Source organism: Oncorhynchus kisutch, linkage group LG11 (assembly GCF_002021735.2).
Source record: "Oncorhynchus kisutch isolate 150728-3 linkage group LG11, Okis_V2, whole genome shotgun sequence".
In the NCBI taxonomy this organism is placed as follows: Eukaryota; Metazoa; Chordata; class Actinopteri; order Salmoniformes; family Salmonidae; genus Oncorhynchus; species Oncorhynchus kisutch.
In genome coordinates, this window is record NC_034184.2 from 29,487,379 (window position 1) to 29,513,811 (window position 26,433).

A 26,433-nucleotide genomic window follows, 5' to 3' on the forward strand; every position below is an offset into this window, starting at 1 on the left:
GTACCAGATGGGGAGACCGGACAGGGCAGACGGTGAACAGAGAGGGGTGAGTGTGGTGGAGGTACCTGTACCAGATGGGGAGACAGGACAGGGCAGACGGTGAACAGATCTCCAGGTGGAATCCAAGCAGCAGTGCAGCAGGCAACAGGAGTAGGTGTCACACCACCTTGGGAGAAGCTTTAAATTCTGGAGGCAGATTTCTTGTAGAACATGCCAGTGAATGGTCTTTGAACAGCAGGAGGGGGCTTCAGAGGACGCTTGTTGGGCCAAAAGCCCTTTTACGTCACACATTAGTGCTAATTGAATTTGTATCTGGTCTGTCCTTTCAAGCCTGGGAGCTCAGTTCCAGGTTGGAATGGTGTCCTCAGGTCTCTGCTGTTGGCTAGAGCACCCTCTGTACAGCTTGGTACTGCTGGAGCTTGACATATTGTATGTCTCCCACGGGTATGTTATGTCACCATATAAGGACTCTCTTCCTCTCCCTTTGATTGGTGTGTAGGTAAATGGTACATTTCTGTATAATTTTACATCGTGGTTTCATATTAGGTAAAAGTACAATGTCAGTAATTTACCTGAGGATAAGTTCACTTGCATAGCCAAACTATGAGCGAAATGTTAAGCCTGATATTAGGTTTTCTCTTTTCCTTTAATTAGGAAAATTGCAGCATAAGCTACACCGCACACATATGCCGTGTTGGCTCAAGGTTTATTATGCAGATAGTTTATTCATACTAGCGAGTGGCGCTGTAGCGAGCAGACAAACCACGTTATGTAACAGCCCATGCTTCTCACATACCCCCCCACCTCCGCATTATGTTATCTCTCCCTCGCCATGATGTGTGGAGGAGCCAGTTCTGTGTCTGTGAGATATGTAGTGTGTGAGAGAGACAGAGTAAAACAGAGAGAGAAATGGAGTGGAACAGCGAGCACTTGGTAGAAATACAGTAGAGAATACTGATTGTATATTAGCAATTATAAACGCGGTGGTTTGAGCCCTGAATGCTGATTGGCTGACAGCCGTGGTATATCAGACCATATACCACGGGTATGTCAAAACATTTATTTTTACTGCTCTAATTACGATGGTAGCCAGTTTATAATAGCAATAAGGCACCTCTGGGTTTTGTGGTATATGGCCAATATACCACAGATATGGGCTGTGTCCAGTCACTGCGCGATGCGTCGTGCCCAAGAACAGCCCTTTGGCGTGGTATATTGGCCATATCCCACACCCCCTGTGCCTTATTGGTTAACTGTGTTATTAAAGATTGTGTACCCATGGTATCCTTTGTGTAACCCAGACCTAAAATGTGTGCATGTGAGAGAGGGAATGCATTTCCACTGTTTGTTCGATCTGCGAGAGAGACAGAGAACTCTGGAACGCATGCTAGGGGGTTGACCAGAGAGGGAGCTAGAGAGAGCATGCTATGACTGTCTCTCTCCGCTCTACTACTCCTGGTGTGGCGTCCCTAGATGCTGGAGAGCCAGGTGGAGGTGCGTCAGAAGGAGGTGGAGGAGCTGCAGAGCCAGGCCCAGGTCCTCAGCCAGGAGGGGAAGGACACAGATGAGGTGGACGGCCAGCGCCGCATCGTGGAGAAGAAGTTCCAGCAGCTGCTAGACCCACTGAAGAAGAGGAAGGGAAACCTCATGGCCTCCCGCGAGATCCACCAGTTCAACAGAGACGTTGAGGACGAGATCGTAAGTACATTAAGCCTTTAATCTAGCCTAGTCGTGTGTCTGTCTGTTTCTGTCTGTCTGATGCTGTGATCCATTTCTGTCTGCCTGTGTCTGTCTGTATGTGTGTCTGCCTGTCTGTGTGGCTGTCTGTCTCAGTGTGGGCGTGCGCATGTGTGTTTCAGAGATCGAGTAAAAGAGATGACGTACTGTATGCCTACTTGTGCAAATGCTACAGTATGTTTGTGCTTGTGTGAAATCCCTGCCCTATGGTAGTGTGGAATAGCAGCAGAAGCTGACCAGCAGAGCAGTTCCCTTGTGTCTGAAGTGATTTAAGTGATAAAAATCACTATTTTGTGTTTTTTTTCTCCTCTTTTGAGGGAAGGCACCCACTAAGAGTAGCAGCAGGTGCATGCTTTCATAGCTGTGAGGGTTTGTTTATTATTGTAATGACTGTATTGACTCCTTTCATACAGGCAAGAAGGAGCAGGCCTCGTGTTTTGAAATGAATGGGTTGGGTCTCTGAATGGAAGTGATGTGTCTCATCTGTGTATGTCATCAACTGCATTTAAAATGCTTACCAAAAAAAAACGCTTTGCCCAAATCATGCTTTTCAAGTGGTTAGCTGTTGTTAAATTGAATTCCTGTCATTGCATTTGCTACATCAATGTATCAGTCTTCCGAAAATTATTCCTACCTATTCCTGTGTTTTCCTCTTAGCTCTGGGTTGAAGAGAGAATGCCACTGGCAACATCTACAGACCACGGAAACAACTTGCAAACAGTCCAGTTACTCATCAAGAAAAACCAGGTAAGAAACAAACTCATCAGTTTCAACCTTGATCAGTATTTCCATCCATAGAATATTAGCTCTTAGCATTTACAGTACTACCATTAGAATCCAGTGACAGATCTATTTCTGTACCAGATAACCACTGTACTTTTAAAGCAGCTGACATCATTCTGACCTGCTGTCCTTTGACCTCTCCCCCACCAGACCCTGCAAAAGGAGATCCAGGGCCACCAGCCGCGCTGTGACGACATCTTTGAGCGGAGTCAGCAGGTGCTGAAGGATGACGACAACAGCCCCAGCGGCGAGGGGATCCGCCAGCGGCTGGCCGACCTGCGGCGCCTGTGGGCCCAGATCCTGGAGGAGACGGCCAAACGCCATGGACGCCTGGAGGAGGCCCACAAGGCCCAGCAGTACTACTTTGATGCTGCCGAGGCTGAGGCCTGGATGAGCGAGCAGGAGCTCTATATGATGTCAGAGGAGAAAGCCAAGGTGAGGGGTGCAGTGGGTCAGAAAGCTAAAAATTGCTATTCATAAGCAATCAGAATGGGGTTTGAATGTGAAGTAGGATGGTGATTGGACCTGATAGGATGAGTAGCAAGCCGTTAGAGATACAACGTGGTTTTTGGTTAGGACTGGTGGGTTGTACTCCAGTATTTTGTTGTGATGGATCATTAGTAGGGGAAAAGTTGAATAGGAAATTGGGTCTGGTTACAGGGCAAATCTGTTGGATAGGAGGGCTGGTTGATACTGTACCAGGGGTATTGCTGCAGGTCTATGACCATTGCCCAGTAAGTTGTTGGTTTACCAGGCAGAAGTGGGTCATTGTCACGAGGAGAAATGAGGAAGTCAGTGGAGGGTGAAAGACGAGGGCAGTGACTTGGTCTAACAGGCTGAATCCCAATTCTTCCCCTTTTCCTTGATGCTCTGCCCCCCATTTGCATAAGTGTCCCAAACCTGAAGGAGTGAGAAATATAGAGGGTACAGGAGCTAATTAAGACCTCCGATAGCCTCTTCAACCAAGCCAGCAAGGTTGCAGCTGTCCCAACAAAATACAAAATAGTTGAGAGGTGTACCTAATTATATGACACATGCGTTTGTTTGTGTCTGATTACAAGACTTGACAAATAAAACAAACAAAATACCTCCCAAATGAAATGTTCAACTGTTACTGAGGGATTTGTTCATTTGAATTTCATGCTTGTTTTGTTATTTAAAAGTGGAACATGAATTGCATCATCCAAGTCAGGAGTGTGTCCCGAAGTTGATGGGTTAATTGATCCCTTCGCCACTCTCTGGAGTTTTGTTAGCAACACGTGACAATGGAGGGATGTCTGAGCGAGTTGGTTAAGGGCGAGGGGATGATTTGAGATTCAGCGAGGGCTGTGTGGTATTGGATGTGAAAGGTGAGTAGACAGAGAAGTCTTCCAGGCCATCATTCCATTTGTCCTTGACTCCTTAACATTCTCCTTCTACAGGACTGGATCTCTGTGAGACTAGTCTATTTCTAGTTAATACTGTGCCCTCTACACTGATTGTATGTGCCTGTTCATACTCACTGTCTGCGTCTGTACCTTGACTCTGTCACTCTCTCTGTGTAGGATGAGCAGAGCTCCGTGGCCATGCTGAAGAAGCACCAGATCCTGGAGCAGGCTGTGGAGGACTATGCTGAGACTGTCCACCAGCTCTCCAAGACCAGCAGGGGCCTGACGGCCGCCGGACACCCAGAAAGGTGAGGGGTCTCAGGGGCTTATCCGCAGGGTTAACAATCCCCTCCAGTGAAAATTGGAAGTTGAATCCATGGTCCTATTCACCAATTTCTAAAGAACTTTAAAGGGATAGTTCATGATTTTGTCAATGAACTCGTGAATGCCATTTTTATGTCCAGTGTGAAGGAAGTTAGAGGTGGTTTTGCTAGCCAATCCTAACTTGCATTAGTGCAATGACTGAACGTTTACAGGAGCTGTTCCCATTGACTTCCAGTCATTGCGCTGATGCTAGTTAGCAATTGTGTTAACGTTAGTTGGCAACGTCCTTCAAACTGTGCTCTGAGACACAAAAATGGTACCCACGAGTTCATCTGACTCTAGGGAAGTAGATAAAGGGCTGCATTGCCAGAATTCCTAACTATCCCCTTAAGGGCTTAAACCCAGAGTGGTCAGTCAGTACCAGACAACTAACATTAGATCAGTGTAAGGTTAAGCTCCACTCCTGCTGAGTTGAAGTAGGATTTAACCACGCAGAGGTTTAACACTTGACAGTTTAGCATCCCCGAAGATAGCGAGGATAGGATAATGTAGTTCCTATATCCTAACCCCCTCCCTCTCTGCCTCCTCCTCCCTCCTCCTGCTGTGTAGTGAACGGATCGGCATGCGTCAGTCCCAGGTGGATAAGCTGTACGCGGGGCTCAAGGACCTGTCGGAGGAGAGGAGGGGCAAGTTGGACGAGAGGTTCCGTCTTTTTCAGCTCAACAGGGAGGTGGATGATCTGGAGCAGTGGATCGCTGAAAGGGAGGTGGTGGCTGGGTCACATGAGCTGGGACAGGACTATGAACATGTCACGGTATGTAGTGCCACCCTACCACCCATGTTCCCCTGTTGCCAGAGTATCTTGTGGAATATGTCCATTCAGACTTTGCTGTGATAATCTCCCTCTACAGATGCTTCAGGAGCGTTTCCGTGAGTTTGCTCGCGACACGGGCAACATTGGTCAAGAGCGTGTGGACACTGTCAACCAGCTGGCGGACGAACTCATCAACTCGGGCCACGCCGACGCGGCTACCATCGCCGAGTGGAAGGACGGGCTGAATGAGGCGTGGGCCGACCTGCTGGAGCTGATTGACACACGCACGCAGATCTTGGCGGCGTCCTTCGAGCTGCACAAGTTCTACCACGACGCCAAGGAAATCCTCAACCGCATCCTGGACAAACACAAGAAGCTGCCTGAGGAGCTGGGCCGGGACCAGAACACAGTGGAGACACTGCAGAGAATGCACACCACCTTCGAACACGACATCCAAGCCCTGGGGACACAGGTATGACAATGACACCAGAGAGATGGAGCCAGTAGCCAGAAAGCCAAAATGCCTAAAACAGAGGTTGGACTACAGCCTTAACTAAATGTGCAGCTATAAGGTGAATCTCTCACAGATCATAGACAAGACTTCTCAACATTTGGTATCTGCCTACCCATATTTCTCCCTTTTCCTTCCCAGGTGAGGATGTTGCAGGAGGATGCTGTGCGCCTGCAGTCTGCCTATGCCGGAGACAAGGCTGATGACATCCAAAAGAGAGAGGGTGAGGTTTTGGAGGCCTGGAGAACACTGCTGGAGGCCTGTGACGGCCGCAGGGTCAGACTGCTCGACACCGGCGACAAGTTCCGTTTCTTCAGCATGGTCCGAGACCTCATGCTCTGGATGGAGGACGTCATCCGCCTCATCGAGGCTCAGGAGAAGCCCAGGTACCGTGAACCTGATGGGAAGCGGTTTTGCCTCAGGCTGGTTCTTTTAATAGTTTGGCATTATTGCAGTACACATTTTTTTTCTCCTACCGACAAAAGCCAGAAAAGAAGGTGTGAGTAATCTCTGTAGTTTTCTGTAAGCAGCTTTTGGTCTGCAGCTTACGCTGTAATCACACTTTCTCAGGTCTGGATTTATGTATCTAATCCTCAATGTTCTGATTGTTGTTATTTACAAAGTTATCCACTCTAGCTCACCCCAAACAACCCTCTGTATGAATGCTGTTGCTCTGGCACTGTAGCCCAGGTTTTCAACTGAAGGCTCAGCTGAATGTATTGCCACCCACGGATGGTTCTTTTTATAACCACTGAAGATGCAGCTGCAGAAAATGGTGAATAGTCAATGTATCAATACTCAATTAATGTCCCAGGATGTCTTCTCCTCTCAGGGAGACAGCAGCACACCAAGCCCTTATCTGGCTCTGGTTTCAGCTGTAATTGTGATAATCACCAGGGTCGACAAGGCCTTCATTATCTGTGCCTCTCAGCTGAATCTCAGCCAGCAGCTTACCATGGAGACGGATGAAGAGGGAGAGAGGAAGAGAGAGGGGGAGAGAGATAGGAGGAGACAGAAATAGAAAAGATAAGAGACAGACAGACATAAGGGGCTAATGATGATGTAAGGGGAAGTGGAAAAAAGATACTGGAGGAAAAGAAAGGGGGGAAGAAAGATGGATGGCTAATGGGGTGAAGGAGGAAAAAAGATACTGGAGGAAAAGAAAGGGGGGAAGAAAGATGGATGGCTAATGGGGTGAAGGAGGAAAAAGCGGGTGGGCGAGGGGAATTGAGAGAGAGACTTGGTTTGTGTCAGCAATTTTATTGCTCTGTTTCCACTGTCCGAGAGAATGACACCCTATCCTGACTAGAGTAGACTAGTGTTTAGTTTGATAACAGCATGGTCCCAGGTACTCACCCTGGAACATCATTATGTTGAAGGCTGTAGTCCACTGATGTACATGTGGTTTTAGAAAACATATGCTGGCATCGTAAGTAGCAACGTAAGCAGCATTTCTTGGGTAATTTAAACCCCAGGTAACCTAACCAAAGGACATTAGAACCTTGGTGTGTTCAGTGTGTGTAACTGGCTTATTGTTGTGTCTTCAAGGGACGTGTCGTCTGTGGAGCTCCTGATGAACAACCACCAGGGCATCAAGGCTGAGATCGACGCCCGTAACGACAGCTTTACCAACTGCATCGAGCTGGGCAAGTCCCTGTTGGCACGAAAACACTACGCATTAGAGGAGGTGAGAGGCCAACAATTTCATAACACCCTCACAGATTCGTACCTCCTTCTCTCCTCCGCTCTCTGTTTCTTTCTTCACCCCCATTCTCCTTCTTTCGGTCTCCGGATGGAAATGTGGCTCCCTCTGGTTTTGTGTTGCGTCATTAAATGTATGGTGTTTTTAGACTCGTTTAACTTAATTTCCTTCCATTTTCAGATCAAAGAGAAGTTACTACAGTTGACGGACAAGAGGAAAGACATGATTGACAAGTGGGAGGACAGATGGGAGTGGCTTAGATTGGGTAATTCTATCAAATCGTTTTCAGTCTGTTGCACAGTATTAGCTAAGAGTAGTACCTTGAGGCTCACCGAGCATTATCCCACAGTCGCTTGGTATTTCCAGAGGTATCACCGTTACTTTTTACTGCCGTGGTGTGTGACTAGCTGTGTTTCTGTCCAGTTCTGGAGGTGCATCAGTTTGGAAGGGACGCGGGGGTGGCCGAGTCGTGGCTGCTGGGACAGGAGCCGTACCTGTCCAGCAGGGAGATGGGTCAGAACGTGGATGAAGTGGAGAAACTCATCAAGAGACACGAGGCCTTTGAGAAGTCAGCTGCCACCTGGGAAGAGCGGTTCTCTGCTCTGGAACGGCTGACTACGGTGAGAGGACGGGGGGTGTTCACAACTCACTGGGCTGTCAGTTAAACCATTCATCCAATAACTCAATCAATGTTGTTTTTAAATAGATTAGACATCCATCTGCAATGCTCTTATCACATTTCTGTCAGTCAAATCGTGACGTGAAGGTCCAATGCAATGAAGTACCTTGCTGTGATTGTTTTCAATTTTTTTTAAAAATAGCTTCTTAGCTAAATGCAATTTCTCAAGCAAGAATTTTGCTAGGACTGTCTGGGAGTGTTCTGAGAGAGGAGCCGAATGAGAAGGATGTGTAACCTGAACTAGCTGTTTGTCAGAGAGGAGGGCAAACTCTCTTTGTTATTGGTCTACGAATGTATACTGCTGGTGATGTCACCAGGCAATTAAAAAAATCCACCCAGCCAAACAAGCTGAAATTTCAGACGACCTTTTCAAACAGCTCTTACACTAAAAGGGAATTATCATCATTTTCACAATTTCACAGTATAATTCCAACCTCATAGTGCGGAAATATATATAAAACACAGAAATAATCATGTTTTTGACTGCACCTTTAATGAAATTACTTATGTTTAAATTTCAATTGGACAAATTCTGTTGGTCATTAATGATGTGTGTTTGTTCGTGATGCAGATGGAATTACTGGAAGTGAGAAGACAGCAAGAGGAGGAGGAGAGGAGGAGAAATCCCCCACCTGCAGAGACCCAGACGGACACTGCGTCGCCACAGCAGAAGTACGATATGAGCCTGGAGCACCATACTGAAATAATGTGTTTGGTCTGTTTGTGTGTCTGCTCTGTGTCTATGTTTAGACTGAGCAGGCATGCTGTATTCTGGTGTTATGACTATCCCAGTGTGTTTATAAAGACTGAAGTACAGTGTTTGAGGCTGACAGTTTTCTGTGTGTGTTTATAGATACTGCAGTACAGCGTTGGAGACGGACTGTTGTCTCTATACTGTACGCTATGACTGTCCCAGTGTGTTTATCCTGCATTATGTTCGAGACTTACTGTTGTGTTTCTGTGTGTTGTCCCTACAGGGAGGGTGAGCAGGTGTCTCTGAATGGACTGCCATCGGACCAGGACTCCCCTCGGGTTAGTTACCGCTCCCCAGCCTACCAAAAGTACACCAGCTTTCAAACCCGCAGGACTGGGACTGGGCGAGAAAGGCGGGCGGGCTGGACCGTGACCCCCCAAAGCCTCCCTTGCCCTTTGAACCCCCTGCCCCCACCACAGGGAGAGGACTGTACACCCCTCTACCCCTGACCCCCCCCCACCACCACCAATGGTTCTGACAGTTAGTTATTCACACTTATTCCTCATTTACCATTTAGCCGTATCCTAATTCCATTACAGGAGACTATACTAATTCTACCTTGATTATTCCTTTTTCTTTTTTATTTGCATAATGCATTTGAATGGAAATTAGCTTTGCTGATTGCAGTTTCATTTATTGTAGTTTTTATCACCTAGTCTTATTTTATCACATGGATGTTGCAGGACTGAACATAGATGAACAGTAGCAGGGTACTAGATTTTTTATTTTTTGGCCAATCGTATAGTTATTTATGCTTTCATCTTTTTATCTTCATATTCCTACAAACCGACTGGTACCTTTATTGATACTGATCGAACACTCCGCTGAGGACGGCTGATAAACGCTAGCTGCAGCTGACAGGAGGCTGGTGGCACCTTAATTTGGGAGAACGGGATCATGGTAATTACTGGAGCGGAATCAGTGGAATGGTATCAAATACATCAAACATGTAGTTTCCAGGTGTTTGATGAGATTCCATTTGCTCCGTTCTGGCCGTTATTATGAGCCGTTCTCCCCTCAGTAGCCTCCACTGCTGCAGCTAAATACTGTAGTATTCACTGATTAGATGTAAGCTGGGCCGAGATCAAATGAGAAAGTAGAAAGAAGATTAAACCGTTTTTGAGTTAGGCAACCCTATTTCAAAAGCAGTACAACATTTCCTAATTGAACATTTTGAGATTTGAGCAAAAGGTCCCAAAAATAATGTATTTAATTGTATTCACTGTAGATTGACATGATCTATTGACCTATTGACCCCAGAGAAAGGCATAATGGGACACAGAAGCACTACAGCACTACGTAGTCTAGAATGAGAATGAGCACAGCGTGTGTGTGGGTGTGTATGTACGTGTGTGTCCGTGGGAACAAAGAAGAACACGCCCTCCTTGCCCCCCCCCACTCGTATCTTTTCTTTATATAAAACTTTTTTCCCCTCTACTGTCAGGTTTTAGTCTTTATTCCCTTTTTTTCCTCTCTCCCTTCTCTCTTCTATCCCTGTTTTTCTTCTCTTCCGCCTCTCAGCCCAACACTCCTCTCCTCCTATCTCCATCCCTGATGATATTACTCTTTGTGTACGTTATTATTTACAAACTTACCATGTGGAACCTGAATAACTGACAGACAAAATACATGGCTTAATCGTTGCCTCAGTAATGCAGTTAAATCGTCTTCTTTAGTCTCAGGTTTCAAGTTGCCCCAGATCAAATCAACCAGGTCTCTTGCAAACTAGATTTTATCTCCATTACTTGCCTGAATAAATAAAGGTTAAATCAAATTCAAGAGAATAGGAAATCAAAAGTAGTAAGTAGCTATCTGCCCCAGATATCCATCCATTTACATGACCTGCACATCCATACCACACGTTATACCACTGTCAGACAGTACCATCTGAAATACCATTTCACTATGTATGATTCATTTCACTCTGCTTCACCTTCGTAATTCTGTTTGTAGGGTTGTTCCAGTCATGGTGTGTGTGTAGAGGGGTGTAAGCACATTCCAATTTATTCCGGTCATTGGGTCTCAGTAACCTACCTTCTTGTTCTCATATCATTCTTCATGTTAGCTCTGTGCATCAGATCTTCATTTTATTCCTGGTCATGTTGCACGTTGAATCATTTCAGCATCCCCAACCCACTAACGCACATTCCCCAATAAAACATTGTTAGAGTCAATCACTCCCCATGTATGTCCGGTTTTTGTTGTCCTTGTGCCGTCTACAAAATAACACTGTTTTTGTCCTCATGTCTTATGTTGGGTATATTGTTTTGCATGTCATTAACATGTTTCACTTTCAGTGCCCACTGTTTTTGTGTTTTTCTCTGTGTGTATTCTCTCTGTTTTCATCCTGGGGTGGTTTTATACACATTGATGTACAATACTTTTTCAAAGATTTTTTTGGTAACACTTTACTTGACACCCAGCGTCATAACACGCAGTCATAATCATGTCATAATATGTCATAACAGCTGACATAACTTGTCATAAGTGTTATGACCATATTATGACAGGTTGTCAACTGTGGTTATGGTTATGACCATGTCATAACATGTTATGACACTGGGTGTCAAGTAAAGTGTGATTGATTTTTCATACCCTTTTTTAAATTGAATTGTCTTGTAGATATCATTTATCCAGTAGACTTCTGACAATAATTCTCCAGTATTTTGCTTTGGTGTAAAAAGGTACCCATCCAAACTGAGAGATCAATGTTTGAGCAATTCTAAGTTTAGTGTTTTTAGTTCTGCAAAAGGGTCATTTCTAAGGTAACTACAGTTACTGCTATCAAAGTGATCCTCCTTCACAGTAATCAAACTTTGAGATGATCAGACTTCTTTCTGTATTTATGTGGAGGTAACTGGGTTCATATTATAAGCTTATAAGAGAGTATATTTGAGATAGAATGAGGGTGCAGATGTGACCATTGATCATATGATTACCTATATGAGTGTTAGCCCAAGTGAAAACTATTTTAGCTTTTACCCTGAACATTTAACAAAGAGGTGGTGAGAAATATCAGTCCCATGTTGCACCAATCGAACGGTGCAAAACCTGGCAGCGATGCAGTCCTTCGTGTCCAGTATTGGTGGTCCAGCCGATGGCAGGATCTCTGTATAAGCATCCAGGATTTGTCCATCGCCTGGCAAGCTCTCAGTAAAAGTGTCCACGATTGGTCCAGCCCTTGAAGAGCTCAGTAATGGGTAATAAGTGACAAATTGGAGTGGGTGTGTTGTGATAAAATCTTTTAACTGGCCAATTTTGCATTCCCCTTCACTTTACAATAATGATACCGTAAAATGAATAATGAGTTCAAGCAATTGTGTTAATTGTTTGGGATTTTATTTTGGACTTTATCTCCCTTTCGCTGGCTTTCTCTTTCTCTCCAACAATATTTTGTGTGGGTGTGGCAATGTGGTGTGCATGTCTTAACCCCTGATCTGTGCATGTCTTTGAAATGATCTCTCTCGCTGTCTCGGCTGGACTCCGGTCCCATTTTAACCAATCCCATAAACTAAAGCTCTTCTAAATCTGTAGGGTCCCAGTTTTTCTCAGAATCTATATAAATGGATTTTTACTGCATCTGCAAAGTCTCCGCCTAACCGTGCTTAGATGGGTCGGAATCTGAATTAGTCAAACAGTGAGTTAGTATAAGTGAGAGTGAATCCAACTGTGAGTTAGTGTAAGTGAGTCATTTTAGAGGCTGTTCGTCTCAAGATTCGGATGGAGTCAGAGAGGTTCATGATGAATCAGTCGGATTGAGTCGTTTGATCAGAGTCAAGTTAGTGTAGAAGTCACAAAAATCAACTGTCCCAAGTAGATGGCACTCAATGTTGGAGAGATGGAGTGAGAGGGTTAGAGATAGGAGTCAGAGACTGAGATGGAGTTAAACACTTGATAAGTTTCACTCCAGGCACTGAACCTTAAGACCTGAGACACTGTGGGTGACACAGAGATTGAGACATGATGTAAGAATAGCACAAACACTCAGTTCTGGGGTTCAGTGTCTGCCAATCATCTTATGATGAAGCTGGGCTATAATTGTGAGATTGAGGCACGTTTAAAATTTAAGGCTGGTGTAATGGCATTGTTTTGATTTATACAAATACCTACCCAGAGGCTATTTTACTCATCAAATGGAAATGAGGAAACATATCGTGATGAAAATATTTTTTTGGGTATCATTTACAGTAGAGTAGAACTAGTCATATAGAATACCCCTTTCTACTTAACTTTACTTGTCTTAAAGCCATTGTGATATAATATAGCGATCAAAGGGAAAGTACTGAATGTTTCAACACAGCCTCTGATCCTGCTATGCATGAAGCCAACTCTGATTTCCAGCCCCACTGTGTGTTTTGTCTACCAAGCCCCAGCTTTCTCTAATACCAGTTTCTGTCTACCTCAGGACAATGGGGAGGGAAGTGACATTGTAAATGGGGTGGCGGAGCCCAGCCCAGGCGGGTCGCCCAGTGCAGCACGCAAGGGCAAGCCCAGCCAGGCTGCCACTCTCCCGGCCAAGTCCCTGGACTCAACCCCAGCCAACCAGATGGAAGGCCTCCTACACCGCAAACATGAGTGGGAGGGTCACAACAAGAAGGCATCCAGCAGGTACACACACACACAATTCTCATACACTCACCTTAGTATTTATTTGGACAGCGAAGCTAAATCTTTTAATTTGGCTCTAAACTCCAGCATTTTGGTTTGATAGGCGACAATACAGAATGCCACCTTTTATTTGAGGGTATTTTCATATCTGTTTCATGGTTTAGAAATGAAAGCACTTTATGTATCTAGTTCCCCCATTTGAAAGTGATACATAGTCAAATTCACTTATAGTGTATTAAATGTAGTCAAAAGTTTAGTATTTCGTCCCATATTCCTAGCACGCATTGACTACATTGAGCTTGTGACTCTACAAACTTGTTGGATGCATTTGCTTGTTTGTTTGTTTTGGTTGTGTTTCGGCTGTTTTGCCCAGTATAAATGAATGGTAAATCATGTATTATGTCATTTTTGAGTCGCTTATTGTAAATAAGAATAGAATATGTTTCTGAGCACTTCTACATTAATGTGGATGCTACCATGGGGGCATGATCTTTGCATCGAACTTTCTCACTCATCATTATTCACAAATCATTCATGATTATCCATAATCACTGTAGCATCCACATTAATGTAGAAGTGTTCAGAAACAAATTATTTTCTTATTTACAATAACATTTGTAATACATTATTTACCATTCATTTCTATTGGGCACGACATAATCGGAAACACAACCAAAACAAACTGCAAATGCATCCAACAAGTTTGTAGAGTCACAAGCTTGATGTCATTGTGTGCTAGGAATATGGGAATAAATTCTAAGTGCAATTGTCCAAATACTTATGCACCTTCAAATGAGGGAACTAGATACATAAAGCGCTTTCATTTCTAAACAGATATGAAAACTCCCTTACATAAAAGGTGACATTGTGTACTGTCGCCTCGTAAAAAATTTGAACTCAAATCCAAAACGCTGGAGTATAGAGCCAAATTAAAAGTTTTAGCTACACTGTCCAAATAAATACATAGGGGAGTTAACATGTATGCTTACTGGACATATTCAAGCATGCCAAATACTTTCCCCTTACAATAATGCCAACATTTTATTTAGCTGAATAGACTCTGATAACTGTGTTTCATATGTTTTCAGATCCTGGCACAATGTGTATTGTGTGATCAACAACTGGGAAATGGGCTTCTACAAAGACATTAAGAGTGCCAGCCAGGGCATCCCCTATCACAGCGAGATCCCCATCAGCCTGAAGGACGCTGCGTGTGAGATCGCCCTTGATTACAAGAAGAAGAAGCATGTGTTCAAACTGAAGTGAGCACTATTTGCTGTATAGCTCCCTATGTGTCTTGTATTATCAGAAAATGAGATCTTGCATACAGTACAGTAGTTAGCTTGACTTATTACTCAAGTTTTTATTTTCCTTTTACAGAGCTACAGATGGGAATGAGTATCTCTTCCAAGCCAAAGATGACGTAAGCTTGCTTAGCTTTTAATTTGTACATTGTGCATGAATGACAGACTATCTTCCTCCTGTGAATGTTGTGTATCCTTTGCTGTCTTTAGTCCCTGTCTCTTACGAGGATCATGTGGGTGTATGAGTGTTGCTGTATTGATGTGATCTGTGTTGTGTGTCCTGATAAATCCCTCGTCTGGGCCGCAGGAGGAGATGAACTCGTGGATGGAGGCCATCTCCAGTGCTGCGTCCTCTGATAAGACCGAGATGACCCCCAGCAGCCATAGCACCCCCGCCTCCAGCCGAGCCCAGACCTTGCCCGCCTCTGTTGCCCTGGCAACCGAATCCAGCCCAGGCAAGCGCGAGAAAGACAAAGAAAAACGCTTCAGCCTTTTCAGCAAAAAGAAGTAGATCCTCCTCCCCAGCCCCTTCAATGCCATTCCTCTTCTCTCTTCTCTCCCCTGCTCCTGTTTCTCTTAAAGCGAGACTCCAGCATGCAAGCTCAGAGCCAAAACTCCACACTCTGTGCCTAACAATCCAACAGCCGGGCTCAGAGGTCAACCACAGTATGGTGTTTTCTTTTTTAAGATAAGGAACACAAAAAAAGACTAACAATTATGTTAAGGTAGATTTGATGCTTTGGGCAGCTGCCATTGTAAACCATCCAGAAGTCGCGCGCTGAAAAACAGGATAGGGTTTCTAGCTAAGATTTCTTTGTATTTTCTCTCTTTTCCTGCTTTCATCTCTGCTTTTCACTTGTTGCTTTTGTTTTTTGTTTTTCCCAGTTCTTTTTGTAATTCTATGTAGTTTCTAGGGTCTGTCCTCAGTTTTGTGAGGCTATCATTGAAAGATGACTTGCATTCTTCTGCGGTTGAAAAGCAAAGTCAGCGGTGCTTCGAACTGTGTGTATAACTTGTGTATAACAAACTATAAAAAAAAAAGTTTAATTTCACTTACTAATAACAAACCCTACAACATTATAAGCTTCAATATAGTCCCACTTTTTTTCCAAAAACATAGTATGACATTCATTTGAATGAAAATATCATAATATTGTAAAATGTAATCCTATACCTACTCGGGCTCAAGTAATTACTAAAACCAGTCAGAATGTTGGATATCCATGAAGAACTACAACACAGATTAAGGTTTATTTCTGTAATTTTTCAAAACATTATTAAACATTGTTTTCCTATGTATTTGAGTTGCATTATAATGTATGTTTAAAATATATTTAGTACAAAGTATAAAAATTTGATGTACAAAACAATAAACACTTTAAGCATTGTTGTTAAGTAGAAAAGTGGATTCTAAGGCAAATACTGGAATAAGGTTGCTTGCTTGTTGGCTATAGCACCGCATATTATAATTTTGCTACATTCTCTAGCTATTTGATAAATAGTGTGCATTTCTCTGTCACTGTAACTATTGTAATGAAATATTTCTTCATATTGCACAATCAACAATGCCACGATGGGAGACAGCTTGTTTGCCATAGCGACGCCTCTAGGTATGTAGTTTAATATGGACCATTGTCACAGGTAGATGGAACTGCACCCGTAGACTTTTGCCCTCTCTGTTAAATATGTGCAAATCCATTAAATTGCTTTTAAGATGATGTCTGTCTCTGTGTTTTCAGTACTACAGCGTCACACCAAATCAGCAACAATTCCTCATGTCATTACTGCTTCTATACGATTGAATACATTTTCATGAAATTATGCCTCATTCAGTGCATGCACTATGTTCTCATTCATTACAACAACAAAACACTATTACCAAGCAATTAAAGAGCTATTACGATGTAACAATGAAATTAATGGCAGAATAAATCCTGTCTCCTTTGACTTCATTTAGGCAACATAGATTTTTGACTGCCCCTAAATGTGTGCACCATCTAGTGGCGTTATGGAGATTTTGCAACCAGTGTTGAACATTTCTGCAGAACGCATATCTCGTTCCCGGACACCTTAGGCCTGGGTAAGAGGCTAGCAGAAAACTAAACAATATATCACTGGAAAAATACAAATACGCCATTTTAATTTGTTCTAATATGAGACGAAAGAACACTATGGGCAACAGTTGTCTTAAAATGGTTTAGCGTGCTGAGTTTGATTTTCGGGTATGTTAAAACTCAAAATGGCATAGATTATTGAGATTACAGGTGGCCTGTTAAATTGACCACTTCTATCCCCTCTAGAAACATCAGGATTTAGGTTGGTCCGTTTTTGGGGATATGGGTGAAGCTTGCCTCTAAACGAATGTGAGAATGCCATGTTTGACCTTGCAAGACTATCTAGGGTGAGGCTTGAGAATCCTCTATGATGAAAACTGAGAGTAAAAGAATCGGACCATAGTTCTTAACCATTTTGCTTTAATTTAGACATCCTTTTTTAGCAATGACCATGAATGAAAGGAGACCACAAAGAAGACTCAGTGTTTACAGATTATAATTTGGCTACTAAACATCGAAGTAACCCCATTGGCAGAGTTTTCTATCACCTCTGAGTAATCTAACAGCCAACCTGCGGGGACAGGAGTATATAGATATATTTGTTTGTTTTTTAGATGATCAGATTAACTATGCTCCCGTATCTCTCGCATTGGGAGAGAGCAGAGACGTTCCGTCATCACTTCTATCACAAGAGGGCGCAAGAGTACCAGTAAACTGAGAACTCAGACTGCCCTTCACACAAGGACATTATACACTGAGTGTACAAAATATTAGGAACTGCTCTTTCCACGACAGACTGACCAGGTGAATCAAAGTGAAAGCTAAGATCCTTTATTAATGTCACCTGTTAAATCCACTTCAAACAGTGTAGAGAAAGGGGAGACAGGTTAAAGAATACGTTTTACACTTTGAGACAATTGAGACGTGGATTGTGTATGTATGCCATTCAGAGGGTGAATGGGCAAGACAAAAGATTGAAGTGGCTTTGAACATGGTATCGTAGTAGGTGCCAGGCGCACTGGTCAACAGTTTCCTGTGTGTATCAAGAATGGTCCACCACCTAAAGGACTTCCAGCCAACTTGACACAACTGTGGGATGCTATGGAGTCAACATGGGCCAGAATCCCTGTGGAATGCTTTCAACACCTTGTAAAGTCCATGCCCCGACGAATTGAGACTGTTCTGAGGGCAAAATGGGGTGCAACTCAATATTAGGGAGGTGTTCCTAATGTTTTGTACACTGTGTAGATAGAACAGACCTATCAACCCTGACAACCAGGTATCTCCTGTCAATCAAAAATCTTGCACTGCAATCAAATCAAATGTATTTGTCACATACACATCGTTAGCAGATCTGCTAACCCCAATATGTACATAAAGATATATGAATGAGTGATGGTACAGAACGGCATAGGCAAGATGCAGTAGATGGTATCGAGTACAGTATATACATATGAGATGAGTAATGTAGGGTATGTAAACAAAGTGGCATAGTTTAAAGTGGATAGTGATACATGTATTACATAAAGATGCAGTAGATGATATAGAGTACAGTATATACATATGAGATGAGTAATGTAGGGTATGTAAACATTATATTAAGTAGCATTGTTTAAAGTGGCTAGTGATATATTTTACATACAATTTCCATCAATTCCCATTATTAAAGTGGCTGGAGTTGAGTCAGTGTGTTGGCAGCAGCCACTCAATGTTAGTGGTGGCTGTTTAACAGTCTGATGGCCTTGAGATAGAAGCTGTTTTTCAGTCTCTCTGTCCCTGCTTTGATGCACCTGTACTGACCTCGCCTTCTGGATGATAGCGGGGTGAACAGGCAGTGGCTCGGGTGGTTGTTGTCCTTGATGATCTTTATGGCCTTCCTGTGACATCGGGTGGTGTAGGTGTCCTGGAGGGCAGGTAGTTTTCCCCCGGTGATGCGTTGTGCAGACCTACTACCCTCTGGAGAGCCTTGCGGTTGTGGGCGGAGTAGTTGCCGTACCAGGCGGTGATACAGCCCGACAGCTCTCGATTGTGCATCTGTAGATGTTTGTGAGTGCTTTGGGTGACAAACCGAATTTCTTCAGCCTCCTGAGGTTGAAGAGGCGCTGCTGCGCCTTCTTCACGACGCTGTCTGTGTGGGTGGACCAATTCAGTTTGTCCGTGATGTGTACGCCGAGGAACTTAAAACTTACTACCCTCTCCACTATTGTCCCATCGATGTGGATAGGGGGGTGCTCCCTCTGCTGTTTCCAGAAGTCCACAATCATCACCTTTGTTTTGTTGACGTTGAGTGTGAGGTTATTTTCCTGACACCACACTCTGGGGGCCCTCACCTCCTCCCTGTAGGCCGTCTCATCGTTGTTGGTAATCAAGCCTACCGCTGTAGTGTCGTCCGCAAACTTGATGATTGAGTTGAATGCGTGCATGGCCACACAGTCGTGGGTGAACAGGGAGTACAGGAGAGGGCTCAGAACGCACCCTTGTGGGGCCCCAGTGTTGAGGATCAGCAGGGTGGAGATGTTGGTACCTACCCTCACCACCTGGGGGCGGCCCGTCAGGAAGTCCAGTAGCCAGTTGCACAGGGCGGGGTCGAGACCCAAGAATACCCATTTGGATTCATGTGCTCAACAAATCAATACAGTTTGAAACGAGTTATCCACTGCATCAATTCAAACAGTGACATGCAATTACTTTGTGCATCTGTAGTATTTTTTTATTTTACTAGTCACAAGAATATGAGGCAGGATTCAAGACAGTAGTCTTGTCTAATACTTAATTAGATGCTTGATTGCATACAAATAGTGCATGAAATAAACCACAAACATAGAACATCTCTTATTTTTACAGACTCACCCAGCATGCCCTGGTTAGAGGAGTGAGGGAGGGGATTATGTATTATAACAAAGTAACATTAGGCCATCAACCAAATTATAAACCATAAGGAAGTATAACAAGTGCTTTGTCTCCCTCGATAAAGCCGAGAAAAAAGACTGTATAAAATGAATAATAGCAATTGTATTAGTATAACATAATATAATTGTACCTTTTTTTAGCATACAATATAGCTCCGTATTTGTATTGTAATTATTTTATAGTATATTTTGCTCATCTTTATCAAGGGTGCCAATAATGGACCTTACTGTATATAGGTTATAGCCAGTTCCTTTTGTGCTTTATCCAATGCCTCTATCAATAATTATCCTACCATCCATGCTTGATGGCGTGCATGGCAACAAATGTCAGAGGAGTTGGCTAAGCACAAGCAGATCTTGGGTTGGGTGGAGCAGTAATACAAACCTCGAGCAGTTTCTATGTTGAGGAATCGGTAAGCCGCTAGAGTCCCATGGGAGTTGTCAGTCAAGGTCTTTGTGAACATGACTGTTAGCGTGCAAGAAGAATATTAATTCAGCCAATTCGCAACATATTCACAGAGAGCCCTATATGAGGCCCTAAGAATGGCACGGTAGATTGCGCTGGCTCTCCAGTAAAGTCTGTCACCGTTGTCTAAGGGGCTGTCTAAGGGGCTGGCAATGGCATGCTCTACTTAGCATTTGAGAACAATCTACATAACATCCATTCCAAGAGTCCAGCTTCCATCTAGAAAGACCTCTTGTTCCATATATAAACATATACAGGATTTTTTTTAAACCTTTATTTAACTAGGCAAGTCAGTTAAGAACAAATTCGTATTTACAATGACGGCCTACTGCCTTGTTTAGGGGCAGATGACAGGTTTTTACCTTGTCAGCTTGGGGATTCAATCCAGCAACCTTTCTGTTACTGGCCCAACACTCTAACCACAAGGCTACCTACCGCCCCAGTCAAAGAGTGGCATATGAATAATAAGTAAGGGGTTATGGTTGTTAAACCTTTTACAGAAAATGTAGCATAGGCTACTGGTGTTCAGTTTTGAGAGCCATGGATCCAAGAGATATTCCGTTCTAGAATGCATCTGTGTATGGTCTAAAGTATCACATGTGTGTTGAGGAATCCTTTGGTTCAACTCTCTCCAATGTGATAAATCCTGATATTAATATTATTCAGGCTAAATTATTACATCCAATTTAGTTTCCTATTCGCGATTGAACTCCAATATCATCTACTATCCAACTTGTTACAAAAAACATTTATCAGTTGCTATTCGATTCAGTCAGTTCCTATTCAGTGTAATGCCTTTATTTTAATTAGGGCCTAAAATGATGATTAAATCAAAGTACATTTCTATCACATGAATTTACTCAATTATTGCTGATCGCAGAAGCTGCCATTCTGTTTTCATAGCTAACCGATGTTTTGTTGTATCTTTAGGTCTTCAGGACCTTGGATAGCGCTTTAGCACTGCTGACTGGTAGTTGTAGTTTTCAATGTTTTGGACCAATAAGAGAGGGGATGCCACAGACATAAATACATCAATACCCATAAACCTGTGCAGCTGGCCCCTTAACGTCGGCGGCAGGGCAGGGGTGGCTCGCAGAGCGACGTGGTAATAGCATTTCGAAAATAGAGAGAGTCTGTTCTGAAAAATATTACGCTAAATACTTGATGGGGAAAGTCTCCATTACGTTACTACATTAATATTAATACGCAATGAATAACACAGTACTAGACCTCTGCTCAGTTTTCCACCCCGGTTTATCATAGGCATCGCCTGTCATTCGCCCTTATGAGTAATAGGCTTCTGTCGCTTGCCGCCCGGAATCCCTATTTTCATCAATCCATTTGAGATGCGGGAGATGCGACGGAGTCGCGCGGTGAGCGACTGTGTTTTGAAACCCATAGATTGTTTGCCTCTGCACGGAAGTTATCATATAATTTGCATTTTGGGGCGCCTTCACTCTGACAGCGGCGAACCAGCTGTGGCTGTCAGACAGTTTGCACTCTGTCGGAGTGATTTGCAGTGAAAATCCGTAATTCCTCACAATACTTCGACTCTTGGATTTACTTAAACCAGATTTGTCAATTGACGACAGAAAGATTGCATGTTCGCCCTATTTTCTACGTGTTCGTTTGATTGAAATGTTTAGTTGTTAGTTATTGTCTTGGGAATTGTATAAAACCGTAGTAACTATGGCTGGTGTTACAGTTGAGGATTAGTGTCCGGATTATATTTCAGCAGCAGCCGAATCCTCTAGCAATTGTGTTCATTTGCTGTTTGTTTATTTGGCCAGTTCTTCGGTTTTCGTTGTCATTTGAAAAGGAACCCATTTTAAATACATATAAAATAGCATTTAATGTGGAGTAAATTAACTTTAGTAAGACATCATGGTAAGAGTGAAAACATATTTTTTATGATGAAAATAATGCATTAATTCACAGTCTCTAAGAGTAGCCTAACATAGTAACCATTCAGGCAACACAGTTTTTAAAAGCAAAAATTATGAATAGACCTGAGGTGTGTGGTGTCGTGTCCTTGCTGTTATTTCTTCAAAACGCAATGTGCACATCTGCTGTAGAATGCGGGAATGAATTTTAAAATCGATAGCCTAGACTACAGGAAAATGTCATCTGTTAGGATTTTTCACATTTTATCAGTGAGTTTTCCATAAACTTTGCATATGCATGTCTGCGGTCCCTGTTGTCGTGTAGCCTACTTTAGAGTGGAATAATTCACAAAAGAAACAAGTTGTCAAATATAATGGCGGATCGGACTGCTCCGCGTTGCCAATTGAGATTAGAATGGATCTACGGGTACAGAGGGCATCAATGCCGAAACAACCTGTACTACACCGCTGGGAAAGAAGTGGTCTATTTCGTGGCTGGAGTCGGCGTGGTTTACAATACCAGAGAACACACTCAGAAGTTTTACCTGGGTCACAACGATGACATTATAAGGTGAGTGTTACTTGGAATGTATCGCTTTACCTACAGCCAATGAACACCAACAAGTATGTCGTAAAATGCGTACAAAATGCGCACAAGTGTAAAATATGTATAATTTCAAATCAAAGTTTCTTTGTCGCATACACAGATTTGCAGATGTTATCGCAGGTGCAGCTAAATGCTTCTAGCTCCAACAGTGCAGTAATGCATAGCAATACAAAACAATACACACATAAAACAAAAAGTAAAAAGAAAGAAATTAAGAAATATCAGAATGAACAATGTCAGTGTTCAGAGTAAAAATATAGTCCTATATATAATGGTGTGTAAAGACTGTATGGACATTATAAGAATAGAAAAGGTGTGTACAGCAGTAGTTATATAGGAGGATCCATGACTAGAATACAGTATATACATATAATGTGGTGTAAAACAGTATGTAAACATTATTAAAATGACCAGTGTTCATTGACTATGTACATAGGGCAGCAGTCTCTAAGGTGCAAGGTAGAGCACCTGGTGGTTGCTAAGTGACTGCGGTTCACATAGCCGATCAACTTTAAAACATAACATTTCCTCGGTCCCTCTCTTAGCCAGTTATCAAAATCACATCCACATTTTATTGAATCTGTGGATCTTAATGAATTGCTTAATTAAAGCAATAAATTGACCCATGGCATCACTCCAGTGTTGCTCTGTCCAGTGGCCATGTGAGCCGTCACTGTGCAGAAGTAATGTGTAGCCTCGCCTGTCCAGAGAGCCTATAACCCACGGGAGTCATTGCAAGAATTCTATTCACAGAGATCATACTATTTGTACTATGACTTTCCTTAGATCTCTCATCACGTCTACCTATGTCAAAACAGCCATTTCAGTGCCACCAGTTGGTGGACAGCTCCTTGCTTTTTGAGTCAGCAACCATGATGATTTGAAAGCATGGAGCTGGCCAACAGTTCCTCACCCAAATAGTTATTCAAGAGCCAAAAAGGCCCTTAAAAGCTATTGTCTCCCTTGGATGCCTGCAACTACAGCAGCAGTGCCCCCTGCAAAAGCACACACTGGAGAGGGGTTGAGGCTGGTGGATGTGTGAAATGTATAGTTCTTGGTCCTGTATGCAAATATAGTATTTTTTTGAGAGCTTGAGCTGGCAGTGCAGATGGTCTTTGTTGTGGCTCAGCGATAGCAAGCCAAGCTGGTGTCAGCAGACCACAGTAACAACCCAAACACAAAAATGATAAGCCCTGGTCTGTAGTTGTCCTCAGTCATGCTTGAAACTACAAGGCTCACTGCAAAGCCGCTGTTCATAGCTAGTCAATGCAAAGTCCTCATCAGGTCACAGAGCACAATCAAACTGGTTGAAGCCTACAGTGCTGGTGAGATTGTAACACCAATCCATCCCCATCTACTTTGGTTACAATAACATTTGAGTCATTTAGCAGATGCTCTTATCCAGGGCGACTTACAGGAGCAATCAGGGTTAAGTGCCTTGCTCAAGGGCACATCAATATATTTTTCACCAAGTCGGCTCATGGATTCTAAATAGCAACATTTCGGTTACTGGCCCAACGCTCCTAACCGCTAGGCTACCAGCCTTGTTGAAAAGGTTTTAAATAGTCCACTGTTATTTCTCTCCACTCTGTCAGGGAATCATTCTACTGCAGACACTTTATCACAGTCGTTGTATTGATGGATTAGGTCTGTGATTGCGCCAGTCATATTGATGAATTAAATCCATGTTGGGCCTATAATTTCTGAATAAAGGCCTTTTCAGTGGACTGTTGAACAGTTATTACATGTCTCCATGGCCAGGACTGAACAACAACACAGTGATTTGTAACACAATTGGGCCTACTCCCCTTCAGAAATATATAGATCTAGATATAGTGGATTTGTTTAGTGATGCACTTTTATTGAATAGTTAATTAAAACTTGTTTATGCCTGTTACACATTCTCTAGTCATACATGTCAGTCACTCAATATTGAGGGTAGCTGGAGCACTGGACCCAGATGCTCTGGGAAACCATTGAAACAGCCAGAACCTGAACTCGGAGAGACCCCATTGCATATTCAATGGATGTGATGAATGATAACGTCCAGTATACAGATCAGCTTCAACTACACAGAAGTGTTGGTACCTTTCCCATGCTGGAAAGCCTATTTCGATGTACCATGTTAAATATGTTACTTCATGTTATTTCCATGTAGCCTAAAATACTTTTAAGTTTTAGCCCAAAATCTGTGAGTGATATACAAGTATTGCGGATTTCTCCAAACGGGGCCTCACGAGTGGCTCAGCGGTCTAAGGCACTGCTTGTGGCATGAGGCATCACTACCGACCCCTTGCGGTACATTTAATAAACATAAGAATGAGTGTGTGTTTTTGTCACAACCCGGCTTGTGGGAAGTGACAAAGAGCTTTTATAGGACCAAGGCACAAATAGTAATATAATAATAATCAATCATTTTGCTCTTTATTTAACCATCTTACATATAAAACCTTATTTGTTCATCGAAAATTGTGAATAACTCACCACAGATTAATGAGAACGGTGTGCTTGAAAGGATGCACATAACTCTGCATAGTTGGGTTGTATTGGAGAGAGTCTCAGTCTTAAATCATTTTCCACACATAGTCTGTGCCTGTATTTAGTTTTCATGCTAGTGATGGCCCGAGAATCCACTCTCACATAGGTATGTGGTTGCAAAGGGCATCAAGTGTCTTAACAGCGCGATTTGCCATGGCAGGATACTCTGAGCGCAGCCCAATCCATAAATCTGGCAGTCGCTTCTGATTAAATACAATTTTCACAGAATAGCTTATTCCAATTTCAATGAGGCTCTCTTGTTCAGATATCGGTAAGTGGACTGGTGTCACGCCCTGACCTTAGAGAGTCTTTTTAGTCTCTATTTTGGTTAGGTCGGGGTGTGACTAGGGTGGGTGATCTAGTGCATTTATTTCTATGTTGGCCTGGTATGGTTCCCAATCAGAGGCAGCTGTTTATCGTTGTCTCTGATTGAGGATCATATTTAGGCAGCTATTTCCCCACTGGTTTTTGTGGGATCTTGTTTTCATGTTGATGCCTGTGAGCTCTACAAAACGTCACGTTTCGTTGCACTTTAATGTTTTTGTGAGTTTCATTTAATAAGAATGTGGAACTCTACGTATGCTGCGCCTCGGTCTGTAAATTCATTAGACGATCGTGACAGAAGATCCCACCACACCAGGACCAAGCAGCGTGCCCAGGTGAAGATGGCATCCTGGACTTGGAGATCGACTTGGAGATCGAGGAGAGAATATCCTGGACTTGGGAGGAAGTCTTGGCAAGATACGAAAGCCTGCCGTAGAAACAGACGACAGGAGAGAAGGGAGGACAACGACGACGCCGGGGTTCGCGGCCTGGTAGAAAGCCCAAAAGACAGGACAATTTTTTTGAGGGGGGCACACGGGGTGGTCAGCGGAGCCGAGGAATGAGCCAGAGACCGTCAGGGAGTCGAAGGAGGAACTCGACGAAATATTCCGGAGAAAGGTGGTGGCGATGAGAGTGCTGCAGAGCTGGTGTGATGAGGAGCGTGACACCAGTCCGGTGTCATCTGTACCAGTTTCATGCATATGGCCTCCAGTGCGCCTCCCCAGTCCGGTACGTCCTGTGTCTCCTCCATGCACTCGGACTGAAGTGTGTGTCACCGTTCCGGTACAATTTGTGCCGGTTCTACGCACCAGGTCTCCAGTGCGCATACACAGCCCAGTACGTCCTGTGCGCATACACAGCCCAGTACGTCCTGTGCCAGCTCCTCACTCGCCGTGCGAAGTGTGTCATTGTTCCGGTATAATTTGTGCCGGTTCTATACACCAGGTCTCCAGTGCGCCCTCACAGTCCAGTACGTCCTGTGCTAGCTCTACGCACTCACCGTGTGGAGTGTGTCATCGTTCCGGCACTATCTGTGCCAGCTCTACGCACCATGTCTTCAGTGTGCCTC

General features: G+C 43.4%; 2 protein-coding genes across 3 annotated transcripts in view; both read left to right on the forward strand.

Annotated features, from left to right (window-relative positions):
• The window catches only part of LOC109899776 (spectrin beta chain, non-erythrocytic 1), a 121,523-nt gene extending 105,222 nt beyond the window's left edge, over positions 1 to 16,301 (forward strand). For both annotated transcript variants that reach the window (XM_020495297.2, XM_020495296.2), the window contains 16 exons: positions 1,474 to 1,698; positions 2,395 to 2,484; positions 2,671 to 2,955; positions 4,065 to 4,195; positions 4,821 to 5,025; positions 5,123 to 5,497; positions 5,678 to 5,922; positions 7,085 to 7,223; positions 7,419 to 7,503; positions 7,662 to 7,858; positions 8,489 to 8,589; positions 8,895 to 8,949; positions 13,077 to 13,279; positions 14,368 to 14,541; positions 14,660 to 14,702; positions 14,891 to 16,301. In XM_020495297.2, coding sequence (XP_020350886.1) covers positions 1,474 to 1,698; positions 2,395 to 2,484; positions 2,671 to 2,955; positions 4,065 to 4,195; positions 4,821 to 5,025; positions 5,123 to 5,497; positions 5,678 to 5,922; positions 7,085 to 7,223; positions 7,419 to 7,503; positions 7,662 to 7,858; positions 8,489 to 8,589; positions 8,895 to 8,949; positions 13,077 to 13,279; positions 14,368 to 14,541; positions 14,660 to 14,702; positions 14,891 to 15,094 — 2,757 coding nt within the window. In that variant the 3' untranslated portion in view covers positions 15,095 to 16,301. The remainder of the gene's footprint in view (positions 1 to 1,473; positions 1,699 to 2,394; positions 2,485 to 2,670; positions 2,956 to 4,064; positions 4,196 to 4,820; positions 5,026 to 5,122; positions 5,498 to 5,677; positions 5,923 to 7,084; positions 7,224 to 7,418; positions 7,504 to 7,661; positions 7,859 to 8,488; positions 8,590 to 8,894; positions 8,950 to 13,076; positions 13,280 to 14,367; positions 14,542 to 14,659; positions 14,703 to 14,890) is intronic.
• Positions 16,302 to 21,345: 5,044 nt separating this feature from the next.
• LOC109898880 (echinoderm microtubule-associated protein-like 6) overlaps positions 21,346 to 26,433 on the forward strand; it is a 91,438-nt gene continuing 86,350 nt past the window's right edge. The window contains exon 1 of the mRNA XM_031835606.1: positions 21,346 to 22,466. Within this exon, the coding sequence (XP_031691466.1) occupies positions 22,270 to 22,466 (197 nt within the window). The 5' untranslated portion in view covers positions 21,346 to 22,269. The remainder of the gene's footprint in view (positions 22,467 to 26,433) is intronic.